The sequence below is a fragment of the Sceloporus occidentalis genome, unplaced genomic scaffold (assembly GCF_023333645.1).
Source record: "Sceloporus occidentalis isolate IW3139 unplaced genomic scaffold, rSceOcc1.0.p SCAF_1, whole genome shotgun sequence".
Classification (NCBI taxonomy): Eukaryota; Metazoa; Chordata; class Lepidosauria; order Squamata; family Phrynosomatidae; genus Sceloporus; species Sceloporus occidentalis.
This window is the reverse complement of record NW_028316981.1, coordinates 282,635,081-282,659,722: the sequence shown is the minus strand read 5'-3', so window position 1 is coordinate 282,659,722 and position 24,642 is coordinate 282,635,081. Positions and strand designations below refer to the sequence as shown.

The window sequence follows — 24,642 nt, the reverse complement described above, 5'->3', positions numbered from 1 at the left end:
ATCGCACCCAGATTGTGGAACGGCCTTCCGGACAAGATCGTTCATATTACCACCCTAAACAGCTTTTAAAAAGCTGTAAAGATGGATCTCTTCCAGCAGGCCTTTCCTGAATAGTTCCCCGGACGCTAGAAGAAATCTAACTGCTGACCTCTGACCTCACCTCAGCCATGGTCTGTTGTTCTTGTATTAATGTTTAAGTATGTTTTAATTCTTACATTGTTTAATAGTATTTTAAGGGGGAGGATTGAGGGTTTTGGATTATATATTTTTTAATCTGTGTAAACTGCCTTTATTGCATTTTGTAGAGGGGCGGACTATTTATTATTATTATTATTATTATTATTATTATTATTATTATTATGTCCTCTGTAAAAAAAACAAAAGCAATAACTTAGCAAAGTCATAGTACTGATAAATGGGACCAGGTCAGTAACTATTTCTTGTGGTTGTTAACTGCCCTCAAGCCAACCTTGACTCACGGTGACCCTGTGGGTGAGATATCTCCAGGTTCTCTCTTTCTAATTGTGTTTTAATATGCTGTACCCCTCTTTGAGCCTTGAGGACAGATAATAAATAAATAAATAAATAAATAAAATTATTATTATTATTATTATTATTATTATTATTATTATTATTATTATTACCGTCTAGCTTTCCTGTCATCATTCTCTTTTCCAATGATTCATGCTTTCTCATGACGTGACGAAAGTATGATAGCCTCAATTTAGTCATCCTGGCTTACAGGGAGAATTGAGGCTTGATATGCTCTAGAACCCAATTGTTTGTATTCTTGACCATCCATGGTATCCTCAGCATTCTTCTCCAGCACCACATCTCAAATATGTATATTTTCCTATCAGCTTTCTTCACTATCCAACTTTCACATCTGTACACAGTGATGGGGAATACAGTGGCTTGTCCAATCTTCATTTTAGTGTTCAGTTATATCTTTACACTTTAGGATCTTGTCCAGTTCTTTCATAGCTACCAATCCTAGTCGTCTTTGAATTTCTTGATTGTGGTCACCTTTCCAGTCAATATTTGATCCAAGGTATGGAAATTCTTTGACTCTTTCCATTTTTTCATTATAAATTCTCAGATGAGTTCTTGTAGATCTACTGTGATCATTATTTTTATTTTATTAATGTTCAGCAGTAAGCCCACCTTGGCACTTTCTGCCTTGACCTTCTTCAGTTGTTGCCCAAGGTCTTTCTTAGTTTCTGCTAGTATTATTGTGTCATCTGCATATCTTTGGTTGTTGATGTTCCTTCCTCCAGTCTTCACTCTTCCTGCCTCTGAATCTAATCCTGCTTTATGTATGATATTTTCTGCATACAAATTGAATAAATAGGGTGATAGAATGAAACACTAAATCAGACCACCACCACCCCACAACTTCTTGTCCCTCTCCCGTGGAATAATTAATGCTCACATAACACTCCTGCTCGTGTTTGCATTTTCTTGGTCCTTCTTTATCTCAGTAACTGACATTTAGTACATGGATGATGCTCACAGGTAGGAAGATAAAGTGAGAACTGAAGTTTTGGTTCAGCAAGAATAAAAAGCATGGATTTTAGTGTGCTCATAGCATACACCTTACAAGAAGCACCAACAATGAAAATAATACTGGCCTTTCATATAAAGTGGTTGTAAAAAATAGCCACAGCATCAAAGAAATTCCCAGCACTTGTGTATCTTTGGTGATTCACATCAACAAATCAGTTCTAGTTATTTTAATTCCCTGCTAGGAACAGGTTATAGTGAATGTGAATGGGTTTTATGTGCTCCTTGTCAACTTACCTACTGTGAGAACTGCGGATAAGTCAGAGGGAACAGGGAAGCTGAATTAGATGGCAGACAGTTTCATCCCTGCTAAACCAAAAATAGGAGTGCTCCAGCTCTCAGTCCTGACCCTGCCATGTCCTATTTTCATTTCTTTTGGACCATTTCTGAAGGCATTTTTTTCCATTTTGATTTTTTTTTCTAACTTAGGATAAAGTAACAAGGAAAGCTAAATATAAACTGTTCTGTGAGTAATTTTTCTATAGAATTAATATAGCCATTACAATTCCATATGCACACATTAGTGACTTCAAACTGATGAATCCACTTTATTTTAATTTCATCATGGATATAAATATGACCATTATTTACTTGTTTAATTAAATTTCTTTCCCCATTCTTCTCCCATAGACTAAACATAGCCAATTCCTTCATATTTGCCTCATTAGTCTGGTATTCTGAATCTTTTCTTGTTGGAATTGCTTCCTGGACTTTTCTACATTTTGTCACTCTTCCCCTAAAAATACAAGTCCCAAAACTGGATGCAAGTAAATACTGAGAAGTTAGAACACTTGTTTTTGTGTTGCCTTGTACAGGCAATTTTTTCCCTTTTAATTTGTTTAAGACATTTTTATACTGCTGTTGATAATACCAGATTTTAAAGCAGTGTAAAAAATAAAACAAATGTGAAATAGACTAAAACAAGACAATAGCAAATATAACATTAAAACAGAACCAAACATCCTTTTATGCATCTGTAAAATATATTAATATGACTGAATAAATAAAGCTGTTTCTGCCTGCTGCTTGAATAACATTAAAGCAGGTACTGGGCAAACTGCTTGAGGCAGGCCTTTCTACAATCAATTTGCTGTTGTTCAAAAAGCTCCTCATACTTCTAATGGAATAATTTGGTCACAGGAGTTGGTGAAAGAACTTGTAGAATTTCCAACTTGTAGAGTCCAAGTCCTGGGAAAAGAGCGGGATACAACAACAACAATAATAATAATAATAATAATAGAATGAACAAATTGATATGGAACTAGGAGCTTCTTCTCAATAACAGTGGAGCTGGTGGTAGGCAAATCATTTTTGTTTGGGCGTTTTACAGCCAGTTTGCTGTTGTTGAAAAAGCTCCTTGTGTTTCTAATGAAATAGTTATTTGGTCAAAGATTTCCCATACCTTGGATCAAATATTATTTGGAACGATGTCTTGCAGTCAAGAAATTAGAAGACTAGGTTTGGGAAGGGCAGCTATGAAAGAACTGGACAAGATCCTAAAGTGTAAAGATATACATATGAAATCAAAGTGAAGATTGTCTAAGCCATTGTATTCTGCATCACTGTATACAGATGTGGGAGATGGATAGTGAAGAAAGCCAATAGAAAAACTCATTTGTGATGTGCTGGAGAAGGGTGCTGAGGATAGCATGGATGGTCAAGAAGACAAATAAACGGGTTCTAGAACATATCAAGCCCAAATCTCCCATGAAGCCAGTATGACTCAATTGAGGCTGTCGTACTTTGGCTACATCATGCAAAATCAGTCATTAGAGAAAACAATGATGCTAGGGAAAGAGTAGAGGGCAGTAGAAAGAGAGGAAGACCATATGCCTGAGCTTGCAAGATTTGAGCAGAGCAGTGAAGGACAGGGGTTCTTGGATATGTCTCATCCACAATGTTGCCATGAGAGTCAAGGTCAACATGACAGCAGTTAACAACAGCAACAAAGTTATTTGTTCACAGCCCTGACCAAAGATCTTGTAGAAAGAACAAACTGGTAGAGGAGTTGGCACAGTTCCTTTAGTAGTCCTCCCCACCAGCCACCTTAAGAAACCCAATTTTCATCTAATTACATCAAATGGGGCTATAATTTCTTGGATCCTTTTTTAAAAATTAATTAATAAAAATAGTGTTGTATTGGCCAGTCTCCAGTTTTCCTGTACAGAGGCTGATCTTACATGTTTTGTTACATGTTTTGTTAGAACACATTACGTCATCAGAAAATTGGCAGTGTGACATTTTATTTGTGTAGTAACACTTTCAATACATACTATCGGGCTCTGGTGATTTATTTTCAATCTGTCAATAAATTATTGTAGTAATTTAATTCCATTTTGATATACTATTTTTGTATGTTTTTAACTGTGTGGTATTTTTTAATCTTGTAAGCCATGAACTACTCATAACAAAAATCAGAGTTAAGCTGAAGAAGAGTGAAAAAAACATCATTATACCAAAATATGACCTTTCAGATGAATTCAAGGACAATGTAAGAAACAGATTTGAATGATTGAGTATAATCAACTGGGACCCTGGAGAACTATGGACAGAAGTCAAAGACATAATTAAGGACGAATGCAAGAAAACACTAACAGTGGCCAAAAAGAAAGATAAGAAACAATGGATGACAGATAAAACACTTCATACAATTAAAAAAAAGAAGACAAGCAAAAGCAAAGGGAGATAGGGACAAAGTTAGAAGTAGGAACACAACTGTCCAATGTCTAAGACGTAGAAATAAGAAGTACTACAATAACCAATGCAGAAAAATAGAAGAAAACAACAAAAAGGGAAGAATGAGAGACCTCTGTCAAAAAATCCAAGAAATTAAAGCCAAGTTCAAACAGAGGGCAGGGATGCGCTATGGGGGGAGGGGGGGAATAACATTATACAGGAACAAGAAGAAATAAAAAGACGCTGGAGGCAATACACAGAAGAGTTATACAAAAGAGATGAGGGAATAAATGTTATTTAGATTGAGGAGCCATATGAAGACGAACCTCTAAATTCTAAGAAATGAAGTGGTATCTGCAGTAAAGGGAATGGGAAAAAATAAATCACTGGGAACTGATGATATCCCAATTGAACTGCTACAGTGCCTACAGACAGATGCAACTTTAGTGCTAACTGAAATATGCCAACAAATATGGAAAACAAAGCAGTGGCCAACAGACTGGAAACGCTCGATATACATAGCAATCCACAATAAAGGAGACACAAAAGACTGCAGCAACTATAGGACAATAGCACTAATCTCACATGCAAGCAAAATAATGCTCAAAATTCTTCAGCATAGACTCCAACCATACAAGGAGAGAGAAATTCCAGAGGTGCAAGCAGGATTCAGAAAAGGAAGGGGCACTAGGGACCACATTGCAAACATGCGATGGCTAATGGAGCGTACCAAAGAATTCCAAAAAAGAATCAGCATGTGTTTTATGGACTACTGCAAAACATTTGATTGTGGAATGCACTCAAATACATGGCTGTGCCACTACATTTGATAGTCCTGATGAGAAATCTGTATCAAGGACAAGAGGCCACTGTCAGAACAGAATTCAGGGAAACAGAGTGGTTCCCAATAGGCAAAGGGGTCAGGCAAGGATGCATCCTATCACCTTACTTGTTTAACTTTAATGCTGAAAACATCATAAGAAAATCAGAATTAGAATCAGAAAACGGAGGAGTGAAAATAGGAGGAGCTAACATTAACAAACTAAGATATGCAGATGACACCATAATATTAGCAGATGACATTCAGGAATTGGAACAGTTAATAAGGAAGGTCAAAGATGAAAATGCAAGAGCAGGTCTGATTCTGAACATAAAGAAAACAAAAATAATGACCACAGAGGAAATACACAAATTCAATCTAGAAAACGAGGAAATTGAAATAGTCGAAGAATTCCCATATCCAGTATGAAACATTGAACAGAATGGAGATTGCAGTCAAGAAATCAGAAGAAGACTAGGAATGGGAAGGGCAGCTATGAAAGAACTGGGAAAGATACTAAAAAGCAAAGACATACAACTGAGCACTAAAGTCAGAATCATTCAGGCCATTGTATTCCCAACTACCAGTACGGATGCGAGAGCTGGATAGTGAAGGAAGCAGACAGAAAGAAAATCAACTTATTTGAAATGTGGTGCTGGAGAAGAGTACAGTGGACCCTTGCCTTACTCGGGGGATCCGTTTTGGATCCCCCCCTGCGTAAGGCAAATAACGCGTATGCTCGAGCCCCATTGAATATAATGGAACATGGGCGCAGCCTTTCTGAAAAATGAGTTCAAGTGTAGGTATTTACCCTGTATCTTCAGCAGGTCCCTTTATCTTCTTTTGGAGTCTTTTAAGTTTAATCATCCAACTATCTAGGTGGTTCCTGTATCTGATTTAGTTACAAGTTTTTTTATTGATCCTATTAATGATATGCTCCTCCAAATCCTTATTATTATTATTCGTTATTATTCCTTATTGTATGCTTGCAATTTTTGTACAAGTGTATGTTAATTTTTTCTTCCCCTCAAGTGGGCACGTTTTCCAGGTTCTGAAAGAAGCCTTTTCTCCAGTAGTTTTTTGGCATTTTTTTTACCATGTTGGTAACCTCTTAGCTTTGATGGTGCTTTTCTTGACCTTCTAGCTGAACTTTCTTATTGTGGTTTTGAGTTACTGCCAAGCATTCTGCAGAAATTTAGCTCTCTCAGTTTTACTTTTCACTTTCCATTTTCCACGTACCTTTGTTTTAGAGTGATTGTGTTCCTGTATTGTAGATTCAGAGAATCCCAAGTTCTTTGAGCCACTTCAACATAGGCATTCATGAGACATGATGGGAGTTGTAGTGCAACATCACTGGGAGAACCACAGATTCCCCAGCCCTGTCCTAGATCAATCTAAGAGATTCACATATCCCAGGAAAACACCTTCATCATTTATTTTGTTTTAATTTTTTAGCACTATGGCCTTTGTATCACCATTACAATCCACAATAAATAATTTCCTTAACTACATTCCTAGGAAGTGGTGAGTGCCTTGATGGGTTAATTTCTTTTCCAGAGGGAAGGAGAGAGAAAGAGGGAGAATATTACATAATTCTTCTGCCAGCACTTAATTTCATTAATATAACCAAAAGTTTCTTGTGTTACAAAAATTGTTTGCCTTAACATTTGTCATTGTTTGAACCAGGGATCTGACTTTCTATGTTTTGCCACATTGTTTACTTACCACATGTACAGATTAAATTTCATAGAGAGAATCTAAGGATGTGTAGTGTTATATGCATTAAATGGAAATATTATATGTGTCCCTGATATGATAACAAAGGAATATTGGCTTAATCCCTCTGGCTGAGCCCAGGCATCAACTTCCCCATTATATGTTAGGGTGTTGAAACTAGGAGTATGAAAAGTGTGCCAGATCCATTCAGGTACATATGTTACCCGAAGAGCTTGTTTGCCCACTGAAGGACTACATAGACCATTCTAAGCCTGCATAAGTTCCCACAATGAACATACATATCAGGTACAATATACATTTGTGCCAAGTCACTTTTGTGACATATGTAGGACACATGACTTGAGCCATACTGTGTATCAGCATGAACAGTGAAGTTAGCACCATAAGAAGCATATGATGAAGGCTAAGGAAGTGTTGCACAGTGTTGGATAAACAGAAATGTGCATGCTGAGCAGTCCGCCGTCCATCGCTTAAGCTAGCCTACTGTCCTTATGTCATGGAAGGTGCAGTACTTTCAACAATGTAAATCTCAGTCAGCTTCTGTACATGGAAATGGGAGAGGCACCATCTTGCTTTTCACCCCATGGAGCAATATGTCTTGAGTGGGTGTTTTTTAAAGAAATCCTTTGGGTAAGTACAGCTAGGCTGGAAAATATTCCAGAATATTAGACTGACACATCACATTTCTAGACACCTACATGTTCAGACATCCAGGATTTATCTAGCCCTAGTCATAAAAGCCAGATCTGGCTGCACTAGATAAGGCTTTGATTGAAGAACTCAGCACGTCTTCATAACTGTCTCGGTCTTTTTTCTTAATTCTTCTGGGACTGTTTGGGTTTTGCCAGCTACTCTCATCCACAATGTGCTGGGCTATTGTCAGCTTGCTTTGAGACCTGGAGGTCAACAGAATGCCTTAAGGATATGAGCTACAGCAAGGGTATTAGACTAATTGAATTATTGTCCTGCTCCAATAAGAAAGGTTTCCTGTACCTTAGAAGACATGCTTTGTAACTCTGTGAACATGAGCATGCTGTCTGGGATGACATCTGGCCTTTACATTATAATGTCTCATATCCATTTGCTCTACTGGTATGTTCTCTTTAAAGTACTTGGTTAATCATTTTTATCAAAGCATTTGAAGTATGTTTCTGTGGCAGTTTTGGGAAATGTTTTAACTATAGTGTATGTGTGAACTGTTCCTGTAAACGATAGAACAAAGGCATCATGTCTGTGCTTTGCATAGTGGAAATACTGGAAGCATAAATCATAATGGTTTTATATGTCTGTGTTTCTGATGTGATTGCAAAACCCAGTCGCATTTTTTTAGTAGTACTGTGTCAAGGCTTTCAGTTCTGATAGCTTGGCTTTTCATAGACACATTAATATCCCACTAGACAGGTTGTTCAGAATATTTTAAGAGCAAAATGACCACTTTGGGCCTCTTAAAAGAACAGGAGCAGAGAGATAAATCTGTGGAAGCAGCTTTTATAAAGCAAAGTTACATTACCATCAACCCCATTTCAGCAAATAGTGGAATATTTTCCAGTAGATTCTAGATGAATGAGATGCTCAGTTGCTTATGCATTTAGTTTACTGGGTGCTATAATGTAGCAGTGTGTTCACAGACATGTGCGCATATCCAAATAAATGTGCACAAACAGAACTAACACTGCTGTAAAGCACTGTGAAAGTTACTTCTAAAACGTGCTGTGCTGATTATCACAAGAGCATTAAAACATATTTCTACTGCCCTCATATCTATGCCAAATTTCAGAAAGCATTCATTCTCCTTCCAGACTGGTTTCTGCTGTGGTCAAGCATAGAAGTGTAGTTTGTAGGTACAGCAAAAGAGAATGTTGCATCAGTACATGTGGAAATTCATTATAAACAAACAAATTAGCTAAACTCGTGGGCTGAGCCCACAGAGAGGGAAAGCCAGCTTACCTTCAGGGTTTCTTGATTCGCAGGGAGAGCCCATTGACTGCTCCCACAATGAGATCAACACCCATGGGCAATCCACACCATCTTCCTTTGTCTGCAGGGACAGATCCACCAAAATAGGACATTTGCGGGTACAAGCTGTGCTATTCCATTACTCTAGCTCTCCTTTCTTTAGCTGCTCCATGATAAAAGCTTTCATAAAATACCAGTTTATTTTGCCTTGAATTCATTGGGGGTCTCTCTTTTTAAAACATAAATTCCTTAAAAACAAAACAATAGCCCAAAACAGAAGGACCAAATAGAGCATTTTTATAGAGCATTGAAGATTTTATAATCAAGATTTAGTAAGGAGATCAGTCTATAATTTGTTGGATCTTTCTTATATTTCCCTTCTTTTAGTATTACAGTAGTACTATATTGGCATTATTCCATGAAATTAGTTTTGAGTTTATTACTACTTCATTTAGTGTTCTCTTTAATGTTATGATTACCTCATTTTCTAATTCTTTATAATACAAGGATGATACTTCTTCTGGTCCAAGTGTTTTCTCTATCTTGACATTTCTGATAACATCTGGGTTCTCTGCTATTGTTATGGGACGATTTAAAAGTTTGTGTTCAATTTAATGATTCACTGAGGTCTTTCTTAAATGTTCATTCACCAAATGGTGGTAATCAGAGGTCATAAGAGGGTGATGGTCCTAACCCTGCTCCAGTAAAGTTGAGGAAGTACTTCACAAATCTGTTTCTTTTGGGGGTTACTAATTTAACTAGAGATTCCTTAACAGTGGGTAGATTGGTGGCTGTGATACTTCGGGTCTGATCAAGACTTACTAGCTTTATTCCTTCCTGGTGCAAGCATACATCCTGTCCTAGGAAATATTGTAGCTAGATCAGGACTACCTATCTGACAGTGGTTTGACAAAATCTTATTGCCTGTGCTCCATTCATACCAATCTTAGGGTCAAGAAATTACTCTTATTTAAAAAACAGAAATTATATTTCTGTTAAAACAGAATTTTTTAGGTGACTGCTTGCTCTTGGCTTTTAAATGTATCTGAATATTTTATTTCCTTACTGAGTTACCTTTGTTTCAGTTGGCGGGTCTGTAATTTTGCATTTCCATTGGAGTTTTTCTGTAACTCTCTGTTCCTAGCCTGTTGAGCTTTCAAATTTGTCTAGTCCATGAAACAAGAATATAAAAGGGAAGTGGAACTGCTGAGCAGTCTTTCTGGTCCAAATGTTCCCAAGACTTGGAAACTGTACATAGGAGTCATTAATTAAGTGGAACATGTTAAGGGCACAGAATTCTTTGATACTGAGTGCTGCATCCCATTGAAAGCATGCAATGTTATCATTTTGTACTGTTGACAAAACATTGATGACTAACCACTACTGCAACATTAATACTTCCAAGATGATTTTCTGAGTTTCAATGTCCACGAGTTTCATGGCGAATGGTGATAGCTTGGGTCAGCTATATGTAATGACTTTGTTTTATGATATTTGTAATATAGCCTTTGACAAAGTTTGAATCCCCCCCCCCCCCCATTCACCATATATACTGATTACAGATGTGTGCTGCTAAATCTAACAAACGTTACGGAAGAACCAGCAGTGGCAAGTTCCTTCCATGCTTCCTCCCACCCTTCCACTAGTAAAGAAATGTACCTGAAATCCTGTCTCCTTTGAGGGAGCCTGCCAGCTGATAAAGAAGAGTGTGGTCTGTCTAATGGGTTACTAGCATGCATTTGGGAATCAGCAATTTATTTATCCACTTACATTGCTTTAGAGTTAAGGATATTTTTTAAAACTTTATGGAGACCCCATTTAGGGCTGGAGAGATTTGTTTATGAACTCTCTTCAGCAATTAGTTTTATTGTTTGGAGTTTAGAGACAGAACATCCATCTTTCCTCCATTGCTTTCCTACTAATTAGCTTTTTTATCACAGTTTTGGTTTTGTACCAAAATCTCCCCCTTTTGTGATTGATTAAATGTTCCCACTAGACTTTTTAAAATACAGTCTCAGGATTGCAGGTCTTGCACTCACAGATTACACATGCAATCCACCAAGTACTGATTCTGCCTAGGCTTCATTTGTCTCAGTGCAGTTTTGACAGGAATGGCCCAAGGCAGAATCAAATTGAAAGGAAGAAGTGCAGCAGTGGCAAATGATCAGTGTTTCTACACTGCTGAATTGCACCCTTACTGCTTTCTAGGCCCAAACTCTGTGAGCTGTTGTAGATCAGATTAAGTGTAAAACGAGGATTGCAGTCAAATCACATAGTAAGGTAGCCAACATCTTGGGTTTCTTTGCAGCAGCTTGCACTCAAAAGCAGCAAAAGAAATAATCTGTTTCACCTTAGTTTTTACAGAACCTCAGTCCAAACCTATAAACTCATTCAAAAGAAAGAAATCCATCTTAATTTTCTAATGTGAACAAAACAGGCCAAGTGGGTAGATAAACAAGATGTGATTGAGAATTCTGGTATTTTATTCATTTTTGTCCGGTAATTTGTGGTGATATTTTTCATTCCAAATATTCTCTTTCCACATATATTTGCTCTTTGAACCAATATAGAGCCTAATCCTATGCAGAGTCAAATTTAAGCCCATTAATTTCAGAGGTTTTGAGACAAATATATCAGGTAGCATTAATTGTTGCTGGTATAACATCTGCACTTATTTTGAGTTTTCATGCTTTCATGAGAGGCATTTTCTTCTCTTTTTTTACTGTCCATTTGCAGTTTGGTCACTCATATGCACTCTCTCCCTTTCTTTTTCTTTCTTCTTCCATCCTCTTCTATTCTTTATATTTCTTTCTCAATTTATTTTTCTTCCTGGTCTCTTTGAGTGTTTCTCATCTATCTCTCCTCTTCCTGTGCCACCCGCTACTCTGCTGGATATGAAAAGAGTGCTAGCAAGTTCACTCTTCCAGAACAGCTAACACTTCTTTTCCTGGGAAAGGAGACCTCTTTTGCTTTGATCTGTGGATTCACTCATCTGTTTTGTCTGTCTGCCTACTTTTGTGTGCTGACGTTCTGGGGCAAATGGAAGAAGAGTGTTGCAACAGTTTGCGGTCCTAACATTTCAGTGATTTTAAGAGAGTAGATTGAGGGGCTCTGTAAAACAAAAAGTGCATTCCTGTTGCTCTCTTTACAAACATGCTACAAACCATAATGACTAGGTCAGCATATCTGGTAAGATCCTACAGCTAGTGAGCAGGCAGACAAACATAATCTAGACACTCTTTCTGTCTTGAAATGCCAAGCAGTTGTCTTGTAATTTTTTTCAGCAAGGGGTTTCCTGGACTTAAGCTAATGCCTTAGAGCTTTGCTAGAATCACCTGTTTCCCAGGTACAATGAGCATGCTGGGCCATTTGTTGGTGCTGTTATTCTTATTAACTGCCTTTGAGTCAACTTTGTCCCGTACTGACCCTGTATATGAGAGACTGCCAAGTCACCATATCTTCAGCTGCCTTGTTCAGCTCCTCCAGACTCATGGCCTTGGTCCTGGAGTATGGTCTTCCTTTTTTCCTCTTGCTTTCTACTTTCCTAGGCATTATAGTATTTTCTAGTAAGTTCTTTCTTCTCATAATATGACCAAAATACAACAGCCTTAGTTTAATTACCTTTGCTTCCAAAGAGAGTTTGGGCCTGATCTGCTCTAGGACCCATCCATTTTTAGCTATCCACAGTATTCTCAGAACTCTTCTCCAACACCACATCTCAAATGAGGTTTTTTTTTCCTGTTAACTTTCTTCACTGTCCAGCTTTCACAATCATACATAGAAATGGGAAATAGAATGGCATGGACGATCCTAACTTTGCTATTTAATGACATTTCTTTACACTTCAGGCTCTTGTCTAGTTTCTTCATAGCTGCCCTTCCAAGTCCTAGTCTTCTTCTGATATTTTTGAATGCAGTCTGAGTGATGATTGAGCCCAAGTATCCTGAACTATTTCGATCTCCTGTAAACCCTCACTGAAATGAATGAAGGGTATACAGAGTCAGTACTTATTATTATTATTATTATTAACCTTTATTTATGAAGCGCTGTAAATTTACACAGCGCTGTACATGCAATCTTTTTAGTTAGCCGGTTCCCTGCCCTTGGGCTTACAATCTAAAAAGACATGACACAGAAGGAGAAGGGAGTGGTGGCGGGAAAGGGTAAGAGGTCCAGCAGTTCCTCTCTACCTCCGAGGCCTGGACCAAGGCAGATGGACTGGAGGGAGGGCTTGGCTTCAAAATGGAAGGTTAATCTTCATCCAGGGAAAATACATACTCTCAAGTAGGATAATACATATACAATACATAGCAATACAGGAAATGGTTCGATAAACAGGCAACAAAAGAACATCAGATAGTAAGCGACAATTATGCAATGCCTGGGAAGGCTTCTCTGAACAGGATGGTTTTCAACTCCGTTTTGAAGCTAGTTAAAGAAGTGATGGCTCTTGCTTGTGGGGGAAGAAGGTTCCAGGAATGAGGGGCAGCAAGTGAAAAGGGGCGAATCCGGGATGGGGCAGAGGAAATCCTGGGCTGAGACAGGAACCCTTGACTACCAGAACAGAGGGCCCGAGTGGGAAGGTGAGGAGAATGAAGGTCTGATAAGTAAGGAGGGGCCAGTCCATGGAGGGCTTTGAATGTCGACAGCAGGAGCTTATACTGAATGCGGAAAGGGAGAGGGAGCCAGTGAACGGATGCCAACACAGGAGAGATGTGATCAGAGCGGTGGGTGGAAGTACAGCTGAATGCTGGACAGAGATTAAAGGACGGAGGTGAGAAAGAGGAAGCCCAGCCAGGAGGACGTTACAGTAATCAAGTCGTGAGATCACTAGGGCATGGACCAGGATCTTGGCAGTAGAGGCGGAGAGATATGGTCGGATTTTGGCAATATTGTACAAAAAGAATCAACAAGCCTTGGCTGTGGTCTGGATCTGAGGGATACACGACAGAGAAAAGTCCAAGATAAAACCAAGACTGCAGGCTTGCTGGACTGGTTGAATAGAAATGTTGTCCACAGAGACAGAAAAGGAGTGTTGAAGGGTGGACTTAGGAGGAAAGACAAGAAGCTCCGTCTTGGACATGTTGAGCTTCAAACACCGATGGCGCATCCACTGCGAGACAGCTGTGAGGCAAGATGAGACTTGCTGTTCAAGCCTTGGAGAAAGGTCAGGGGTGGAAAGATACAGCTGGGTGTCATCAGCATACAGATGGTAGGAAAAACCAAAAGAGCTGATGAGTTTTCCTAAGGACAGTGTGTAGAGAGAAAACAGAAGGGGACCCAGAACAGAGCCCTGGGGAACTCCAACAGATAAGGGAACAGGAGAAGAAGTCTGACCCCCTGCAACTACTGCAAAAGATCGGCCAGACAAGTAAGATCTAAACCAGTCGAGAACAGAGTCTGAGAACCCAAGGTCAGAGAGTATGTCAATTAGGAGACAGTGATTAACAGTGTCGAAGGCTGCAGACAAATCGAGAAGGATGAGAACAGAGTAAAGGCCATTAGCCTTGGCCTGTAATCCACTTGGTGGATTACGTGGGTAATCTGTTAAGTGGAAGACCTGCAAATCTTAAAGTGCCAGCCAGACCGTCCCTTCTCTGAATAGCAGCCCCACTAGTGCAGAGAGCAGCACGGCACCTAGTCTGATCCCCTTAGCATCTGAAACCCTGCAGTCCCCAAATTGCCCATTCCCCAGATCTCTAAACAAGTCTTAATCTCATCTGGGCTTTAAATATTTTTCTTGAGAAATGTTCACCTTTTGTTAGTACAGAGTTTGTGTACAAAACAAGCACAAAACCTTCTGACAGCTGTTTCAGTTACTTCCAAAGATATGTTAAAAGGATTTTCATGCTTTGCCATCCATTTTCATGAGTTAATGCTGTTCCAAAATATATTTCTTTCCAAGGCTTGGGGTTTTTGAATGCCACCCTCTATTTACTGAAAAATAGGTTTCACTGACATCTGTGGCATTTAATCCCAAAACTCCTATGAACAGTCATATAGGGATTGGTTACCAGTAATATTTGGCTATTTATTTCTTTGCATCCTGCAAAGATATAATACTAGTTTAACATACCTAAGTGCTACTAAAAGACACCAGATCCTATCTGATCTTGAAAGCTAAGCAGAGTCAGTCCTGGTTAGTACTTGGATGGGAGTTTAGCAATGAATACCCAGTGCTGGAGGCTATATTTCAGAGGAAGCAACTGGCCAAACCACCTCTCAGTATTCCTTGCCTAAGAAAACCCTATGAAACTCATGGGGTTGCCATAAGTTGACAGGCAACTTGAAGGCACCTACACACACACAACAAACAAAGCTTTGGAAGGCAAAGCATGAAAATCCTTTTAACATATTTTTGGAAGTAACTGCAACAGCTGTCAGAAAGTTTTAAAAGCCATCTGTTTCCTCTTTTAACTATACTGAGAGAGTGAACCCGACATACCATATGAAATACAGTGGTGATTATTTACAATAGTCATGTCTTTGGTGTACTTTGTAATATGATTAATCATACTAAGCTAATTAGATTTTAAATATGGAAATGATTTGTAGGCTTTCTTCAGTATCTATTTGCCCCATGATGTTTATTCTGGCATTGAGCAAGGGGCATATTTCTAACCAGCCCTTATTTTGTGCCCATGTCAGTTTGTTTAGGCAACATACACAATCCTGCTTTCAGTCTTAACATGCTTTGAGGGCATACAGAATAAACCAGGCCAAACGTTTTTTGTTGTTCTGTTGCAGACTGTCTTTGTAGTTTTAGTCAAGTGGTCTGTTGGCTAGGGTTCTGCCTCCTCCTGGCAGTATCATTATGATATCATCCAGGAGTGGGAAGGGGGAGTCTCACATGCTCAGATTGGCCCTGTTTCAGTGGCAGGGAAAAAAAGGTTTTTCTGAAATTGAAGGGCTTTGTTGATTTCTTTTCTGAAAACTCAAAATTGGGTGAGGGAAGGCAGCTAATTAACTCCCTTTTTGAAAAGGGCAGCTCTTCTGCAAAGCCTCAGATATGCAGGACTACACTGGATTCCATTCTGTCATCCATGTATGTTTAATGTTCAAGCAGAACCCAGAAGAGCATTAGTGGAAGAGTGCAAACTGAGGTCATGACTATACTGCGGGTGCCCAGACCTACAGCCTCCAGCAGCAAAATCCATCATCAATTCTTGTGAAGCTTTAAGCAGCTTGTCTGTACTGTATGTTTGAAATCATAAAGGAAGCAGTATTCTGTATCTGGGTTTTTAATATATATATGCCCTCCTGTCTTGTTCTCCTGTGAAAAATTGCTGGTGTGCAGTGCTTATTCTCAAAATATGTGAGGTAGAATTAGTTATGGAAATCACTGACCATTGCTAAGGCGCATCCTAACTGCTTTCAGTATCTGTGTTTTTTTAAGCGCTGCTTAGCATGTACAGTCAGCTCTTCACATCCATGGGGGTTAGGGGTGCAAGAGCTCTGTGAAAGTGGAAAAAACATGAATATTGCTAGCCCTCCCCCAAACCTTAACTCAATCTATATTTTGGGCTTAGGAACCCGAGCAAAGTGCCTCTTCCATCTTGCCATTGTGGGCATAATGAGCCTTGTAGTCCTGGTTGTGGTCTGAGAAGAGGAAAACAGCCGTTTTAGGGTAACCATTACCAACCGAGGCTCCACAGATGGAAGGGACGCCAGGATACTGTGTTATTTTATGCATTTATGACTTGCTAAACTTTTTAATGTTTACTTTTTTAATGTTTACATTTTCTAGTCTGCATGTGTCATCTGCAATTTTCTTCAGTAGACCACAAAACTCCCCCCCAAAAAAACCATTTAATTGCTTAGGGCAAACTCATGAATAATCAAATCCACAAATTCACAAACCTGTGAAAGTCAAGGTTCGAATGTACATGAATCCACTTGTGTCAGCAGTTTGCTCACGACACACAGCTCTGTCTCTCCTTAGCAGCTCAATCCAAGAAAACTGTTTTGGTTCTAAACCCATAATGGACCGGATGAGGGTGAACAAAGTGAAACTTAATCCAGACAAGACAGTCGTCTCCTACTCAGTTGAAAGAGAAATTAGGGATTCAACCTTAGGCGGCTGGGTATGTTTAGCCTGGAGAAGAGATGGTTAAGAGGTGATATGATAGAGCTGTTTAAGTGTGTCATATTGAGGATGGAGCAAGCTTATTTTCTGCTGCTCCGGAGAATAGAATCTGGAACAATGGATGCAAGCTACAGGAAAATAGATTCCACCCCAGCATTAGGAGGAAGTTCCTGACAGTAAGAGCTGTTCGACAGTGGGATTCTTTCAGTGAATCCTTCTTTGGAGGTCCTTAAACAGAGGCTGGATGGCCATCTGTCAGGGGTTATTTGATTGTGAGTTTCTGCATGGCAGGACTTGTGGTCTCTTCCAACTCTATGATTTGTGATTCTATGACATGTGGTGAATGGGATTACATTCCCCCTGGAGATGCAGATTTGGAGTTTTGGTATATTCCTGGATTTAACCCTTAACCTGGATGCTCTGTGGTGCATTTATAAAGCCCTATACGGTCCCGGCTATTTGAAGGACTGTATCTTCCCATACAAGCCTGCCTGAGCTCTTTCCACCAGCAGATAAAGACCTTTTTATTTAAGGAGGCTTTTAGTTTTTAATATGTTTTGGCAGATAACATGTTGGGGGAAAGGTGGAATATCAATTATGTATATACACACGCGCGCGCGTGCGCGTGTGTGTGTACTTTATATACTCAACTACAAGTCGACCTCATGTGTAAATTGAGGGCTGTTTTGGAGGCCAAAATTATGGATTTTGATATGACCCATGGATACGTTGAGGGTAAATCTTAGAGGCATGTAACAAAGGATATAAAGGACAAAGCAAAGAAAAATAATGCCAAAGAACTTAAGATTCTGCCAGGCATAACTTTGTGATCACCCTAAAGTTTGTATGGATGAGGAGGGGATTTTGGTAAATGGTGGCTGTGTGACTTGTGGAGTATGGGACCGGACAAAGGTGAGTCTAAGAAAATGCTCACATTAGGATGAAAATGATGGAAAAGCAAAGCAAAAGTAATGGTGGAATTTAACTTTAATGTGATAGCTTTTCTGATTTTAACCCGGAAAAACTAATAAGAAGAAGCTTTATTTTTACCCTGCCTCTCTGTCAAAAAACAATCGAGGTGGCTTACCATTAAAAGAATCCATACAAAAACCAATATCCCAGTTCAGCTCTCTCTCCCCTAAACTATAAATTAAACAAAAAGTAAACTACAGACAAACATACACAAATGTCTTATTAAAACCCTTCAAAACCTGATTCCTCTTGGCATTCCTTTGAGGGAAAGCATCTAAGAACTGCAACTGCTGTTATTTCCCAACCCAGGCATTGAAAAAGTTCAGAAGCAGCACCAATAGAGGTGCATTGGTTCGCTCCTGGGATGGACTAAGCTCTTGCCTTTTGTGACTCTACTCAGAGAGGAGGATGGTTCTTTTCTGATAAGAGTTAAAGTGTAGTACTCACTGATCCATGAATAAGTCAACCTAGGTATTTTGGTCAATTATACATGAATACATCCAGTGCATGCGTGCATGCATGAAGCAAGCATTTCAAAAATATCAAACTCAGTTATTAAAACCTTCCCTGTATATGCATATTCACATACATATACAGGCAATGAGTTTATAACTGAGGGGCTGTACAGACCGCCAAGAAACACTGGCATTGGGGTGGAGGGTGTGGTGACCGTTCACCGCTGCCCACCCTGAATCCACCCCCAAAGCAGCATCATGCCGCCTGCCTGACCAGACGTTGGGGGGGGGGCGTTACCACGTTTCTGCAGCACAGCGTTTACACATGCTTCACAGAAGAAATGCAGAAGGGCTGCTGTAGCGGTGGCAAAGGCAGCTTTTTTACATTCCAAAAAGGAGCAGCATTTTGCCGCTTCTTTTGGGGCTGGAAAATGCTGGATCAGGGCCACAGTGTACAGTTGCTACAGCCGCAATCCAGCAAGCAAAGGGGCAGCGCAGAGCCTCTCCTTTAGGGCCGTCTATTTTCAGCCTGAGTTTGATATTTTTCAAATGTTCGTTTTTGGATGGGGGGGGGGGGTTCACTGATTTTTAACTGTTGCCATTTTCACTTACCTGCTGCTTGGTGGATTTTTAAAAATGTATATTCTTTAAATCAAGTAACATTGGCATCTTATCTGTTGATGGTAGTTTTTAATATTTTCAGCAAAGCAGCCATAGGAGAGTGAGCTGTTGATAACTTTTTCATCTGCTATTAAAACCTGTTCTTTGAAAAACAGGCTCATACTCCTGTAGTACAAAACAAGCCCTTAAGAGAATAAAATTCATAATGATTCAGTTGTGTTTTTTGAAGTATGACCTGTCAGCTTCTGGAGATACATGTAAGCTGCAAAAGATGAAAATGTGGAACAGTGACAATTGGATGGGTAGTGTAAAGCTGTCCTGAAAACTGCAATCTCCCAAGATGGGTAATAACCTGAGCAATTTTTTTAAAAAAAAAGATTGCCTATGTTTGTTGGACAGAATATTCAAAGCATATGCTTAATATGAATGCTTGTGCTACAGACACTGCTGTTGAACAGCCAAAGAACAACCTTAAGGATGCCCAACTGGCAAAGCTTGAAAAAGTTCCCTTTTCCCTCCTCTGCAGCTCACAGAATTGTTCCAAATATGTTTTCCTAGATCTGCCAACTGGTTGGATGTGCCCAAATTAGCTCCTCCTTTTTTTGTTGGATAATAACCCATAGCATATTGACGTGAATGTTGTTTGTCATGTAGCTTGAAGAGATGTTCTTTAGGAAACATAAGCCACGCTAACTAAGGCTGCTCCTGGACTGCAGAAATAATCCAGTTTGACACTGTTTTAACTGCTATGGCTCAGTGCTGTGAAATCCTGGAATTTGTGCTTTGTTGTGGCACCAGAGCTCTCTAACAGAGAAGACTAAATATCTCACAAAACTACAAATCACAGGATTCCATATCATTGCGTCATGGCAGTTAAAGTGGTGTAAAATTGGATTTTTTCTGCAGTGCAGATGCAACCTGAGTCACCTGAGCTACCTGTGTGTTTCTTTAGACCTATGCTGCTCCTACTGTAACAGATCTGGACTCTTGGAATTGTAAAATTTAGGCATGCTTTCACTTCAGTATAGTAAGTAGCTTAAATGGAGACATGTGCTGGGAATCATAACAGATCTATACTCATCTTGTATCACCTACAAAAAGATATTACCTTTACTAATATATGGTTGCTTAGGAATGAGACTCATTCTTCTCTGTTTAGTAACCAAGGTTCAGTCTGAAAAGCTGAAGGTGAGGTTGGGGGACAGCTGTTTTTCTACGTAAGAAAAGTTGTTAGAGTAGCTCACCACCACACAATAAAACCATCATGCACTCATCGGTAAAATGCATTTTTTAAAAGAGAGAAGAAAAGCCCACTACATAAATGAAAGTATTTTTTTTAATTTCTTTTAAAAATGTGCATCCCAACATCTTCAGTACAACTTGCAACATTAAAACAAAGCAACCCAATCAAGTTAGCTTAAAAAAAATGAAATAACAAACAACAAATAAATGATTAAACTTGCTTTGTATTTAGCATTTCAGAATAACTGTTGAAAATAAAAAGCCAGAATCTCCCTTCTAGTAGGCAAGTACGCTTATAGCTTCAGTGAAAAGTATTAATCCCACAGGTATTAAGGAAAGCCACATTCAGTTGCATGTTATGATGTGGGAAAGTGTTGGATTTCTGAATGGGGAAAAAGACCCAGGTTTACAATTCCTAAACTTGTCATTAATGTGAAAGGGGAAGTCCGAGAGTGGAACATTCTTCCAATACATGAGCTTCAACTTCTAATAAAGCCAGAGTTGATATGCTGATCCATTCCAGGCTTTCCTGGCACTTAAAGCCAAAGAAAGATAGCTACAGTTCCCACCCATGTTGATAATCTCCATACCAATGATAACTTGGTTAATTGAAGTTAATACAAACATTGTAAAGATATGAAATTAAAGAAAGAATTGTCTTCAGAAGCAGTGTTATAGATCACTCTTATACTAGTAGACTGAAATAGTTGTTAGACCAACCTGAGGATGCATACAAATTGATTGTAAAATCTGTCATCCTAAAGAGTTGACCTCTTAGGCCAACAGAAGAGTTTCAAGTTGTAACCCAGTTTTTACTGCACCATCCATGCTAAACACACAATGTGATCAATAGGAAAGTTGTGGACATTTCTGTTTGATAAAAGAATAAATCTATATCTGAGACTTCTGATATAATTGGTTTTTGGTTTCTCCCAGAGATTTGTAAGAGTGGCTTTTATCTCTCAGATTTGTTGTTGTTGTGTACCTTCAAGTTGTTTCCAATTTATGTCGACCCTATCGCAAAGGATTTTCTTGGCATATTTCTTTAGGGGGAGTTTATGACTACCATCCTCTGACGCTGAGAGAGTGTGACTTGCCCAAGATCACCCAGTGGGTATCCATGGCCGAACCAGGATTCGAACCCTGGTCTCCAGAATCATAGTCCAATGCTCAAACCACTATGCCACACAGACACTCTGTATTAAGGTTAAAAATGATATTCTGAGGCATTTTCTAATCTAAATGAGAATTCCAGTGCATTGAAGGATAGCATATGGATTAAGGTTATGATTAGGAATGGGGACTGATAATACAAGTAAACAGATAAGAAAACAAATGGAAATACAAAATAGAACATTAAAATTACAGTTTAAATGAACATCAAATATGACAGTGGTACAAAAACTAACACTCCTATATTAAATAAATAGAGGCTGCATTTTTTAATTATTAAATACCTCAGCTCTTCAACTGATTATTGCTATTAGCCACCACTCTTTGACATTACAGGTACTAAAAACATTTAATCATCTGAGTCTATTTGTTTTTGTACTGAATCACACTGTTGTATTATGAAATACAACAAAATTATAATTTTTTAAAATATTTAGACCTCAGGGCAGCTTAATAATGATGTTAAAACAACAGATGAAAAGGTTTAAAAGATTAAAAATAATTTAAATAAGATAAAAACATGTTAAACATCATCATGAGTTGAAAACAGATTTTAAAGTGTTAACATCAGTATTTGGGATAATGGTGTGCATAGGATTGGTGGGATTTTTTTTATCATAGCTATCCTTTAAACATGTTAAAACCTATTCTAGGGGAAATGTTTATAACTAACCCGAACAACCACTGTGTTTATCTTTTGTTCCCTAACAGGATGTCACATGTGCTCCATTTTGAGGACAAAACCAGAAAAGTAAAAGATGCAAGCGTGCAAGATGAAGACACTTTTGAAATTTATGATCCTCGGAACCCTGTGAATAAGAGAAGAAGGGAGGAGAGCAAAAAGATTCTGAGAGAAAAAAAGGCGAGGAGATGAAATGAATGTAAAGCTAGCCAGAGCCAACTTGGAATATGCACAATGTTCTGGCTCTGTAGTAGCTGGTGTCCCAAAATATATCACTCACAAGGTGTGAAAAGGAATCTGGTGTCTGATTTGGACACAGTATTATCTCCTTTGTTTTGTGACTTCTGATGTAAAATAAGCATGTGTTCTCAGAAAAGCTTTCCGAAACCATTTTGAGCTTTTACTGTCAATAAATAACTTATTTTCTATTGCTCTTTTTATGTATTTGAATTGTTAAAGTGCAGGGTTATGTATTTACAATATTTTCAGAACAGTGAGAAGTATATTTTCTGAAAATGGAACAAATGGTGATAAAGTTGTTATCATCACTAATAACAAATTCTATGTTAACAAATTCAGATGGTGAGTACTGATAGGAATAGATCAAAAATAAGGCAACTGAGAAACAAGAGAGAGATATAGGCATGCTCAGGAAAACAAAAAACTTTTCAGAAGCACAAGGAATCATTTTTTAAAAAAATCACAACAAGGCAAATACCAGCTCAACAAACAGCCAAATATATATTGAAAATATGTAGACACAGGATGTTGATTTAGCAGATGAAAAAGAAAAGTGGCGGGGTGCAGAATAGAATGACCTGCTTAGACTCCATCTACATTAAAGTATTATGGAGGAGGTACGGTTTGCTGAACTGGAACCCCAGTCGGGAGCATCCCTGTAAGCTACCTCTTCTTAGTATTGCATTAATATTTCCCAACATACTGCTTTTATTATGCAAAATGCTTTACAACCTTGATTTATCTCTATCTCCATTTTGGGGATCATTCATTTAGCCTGTGTTCTTAATGACACTTGCAAGTAGCTTCATCATTAATAATATATTTCTGTAAGAGTCTCCAATATGATTAGGCATAGCTCAGTTAATGAAATAGATGTGTTCCTGAACATTATTTCAGTCATAGAAAATTTGGTAGCAAATTAACATGGAAATAAATGGGATAGATTCCTGCTCCACCAAAACTAGGAGTGGTTCAACATGTTTCAGCAAACCTTTTATTCAAAACTAAAAGTATGCATTTGTAAAATGAAACGAGCCAATAACTTGTCATGGTTTGATGATATGGGATTCGTAGCTTGGTGTGGCATTTAGAATTCTCTGGTATAGAGCCTTCTTTGATTCCCAGTCTGGGAAAAAGGGAGGGATACACATAAATAAATATAAGGAGGAGGAGGAGGAGGAGGAGGAGGAGGAGGAGGAGGAGGAGGAGGAGGATCCATCGTTCAGGCAAGTGCACCTGAGTTTCAAAGTACAAATCTTCCATAGGGTGGAAGATGGAACATGACAGTTATAGTGGTCTAAACTGCATTATGTAGTAAATAGTGCAGATGCACCTTAAGCCATTGAGATTTGTTATTAATACAGCATTACAGTCTAATAATCCCCAGCACTGAAAGTTAAATTATCACGGAACTCAGTACTATTTTTAAAATGACGAAGTTTAAAGAAATTGCATGGATTTCTATTTCAGGTCTTTAAAATAAATGATTGGTGATAATGTTCTTTTTCAAAATGGATTGTGCTGAGTATCACACATTACAATTACTACATTACATTGTACATCCTACCTAACCTATGTGGAGCTCAAACATCCGATATTCAGGCAATCTCCCACTAATCCCATGCATGTCTATTAACTTCAGTATGGTTGCTGTATTAAGTGTCTTCAGGCACTTAAACAGTTTATTTTTTGAACCTCAACTTTCAAAGTCCCCCAGAATCTTGGCTAGATGATTCTGCAAGTTCTTCCACCGATAAGTAAAATTTCCAAGCTCTAAACATAAAATGAGTTAAATTTTTAGTTGATACTCCAGTATTCACACATTTCTGTAAATCTTGTAAATAATGCATGTTCTAATGTTACAACCATGGGCACTGTCTATCGGGTGATTCCAATAAAACGCATAAGAGCTGTGTCAGAGCTTGTTATTATTCATTTCAATGGGAGCTTGTGTGGGACAACTTTCTGGTGGATATTACCAAGTATAAATTATTTATGCATGAAGTCCAATAACAAGTGATGCTTCTTTATTGGTATCAACCAAGGTCATTTTAAAAGCTGAAGTGCAACTTTACTGATGTTGTTTTTAGAATGAGTTCAATAAAGTATAATATCCTTATCACATTATGATAACTAAGTTTCGTGATAGGGTCAGAAGTGTGAGGTACATAAAACTGTCTCGTCATGTTAATATGGTCCAAGTGGTGTGGATTAATTTAGTGCCGAATATTGTTTAAATGTGCTATGTAATCTCTCTTAAGATAAGAAGAAAGAAAAAAGGAGGTGTGCAGAGAGTCCTTGTGAGAGGTTGTCACTGTCCCCAACTTACTTGTGAGGGTACAAAGGAGTTAAAAGGTGTTCTTGAACTGTTCCTCACAATGAAGCACAGTTCTTGTACTCCTAATTTGATGTTGGGTTG

General features: G+C 38.5%; 1 protein-coding gene across 2 annotated transcripts in view; it reads left to right on the top strand.

Annotated features, from left to right (window-relative positions):
* Positions 1 to 23,413, top strand: part of CWC27 (CWC27 spliceosome associated cyclophilin) — a 139,995-nt gene extending 116,582 nt beyond the window's left edge. Inside the window, exon 14 of one of the 2 annotated variants that reach the window (XM_089495164.1) lies at positions 22,013 to 23,413. In XM_089495164.1, coding sequence (XP_089351290.1) covers positions 22,013 to 22,175 — 163 coding nt within the window. In that variant the 3' untranslated portion in view covers positions 22,176 to 23,413. The remainder of the gene's footprint in view (positions 1 to 22,012) is intronic. The other variant, XM_089495168.1, reaches the window with a different exon arrangement.
* Positions 23,414 to 24,642: the final 1,229 nt, after the last annotated feature.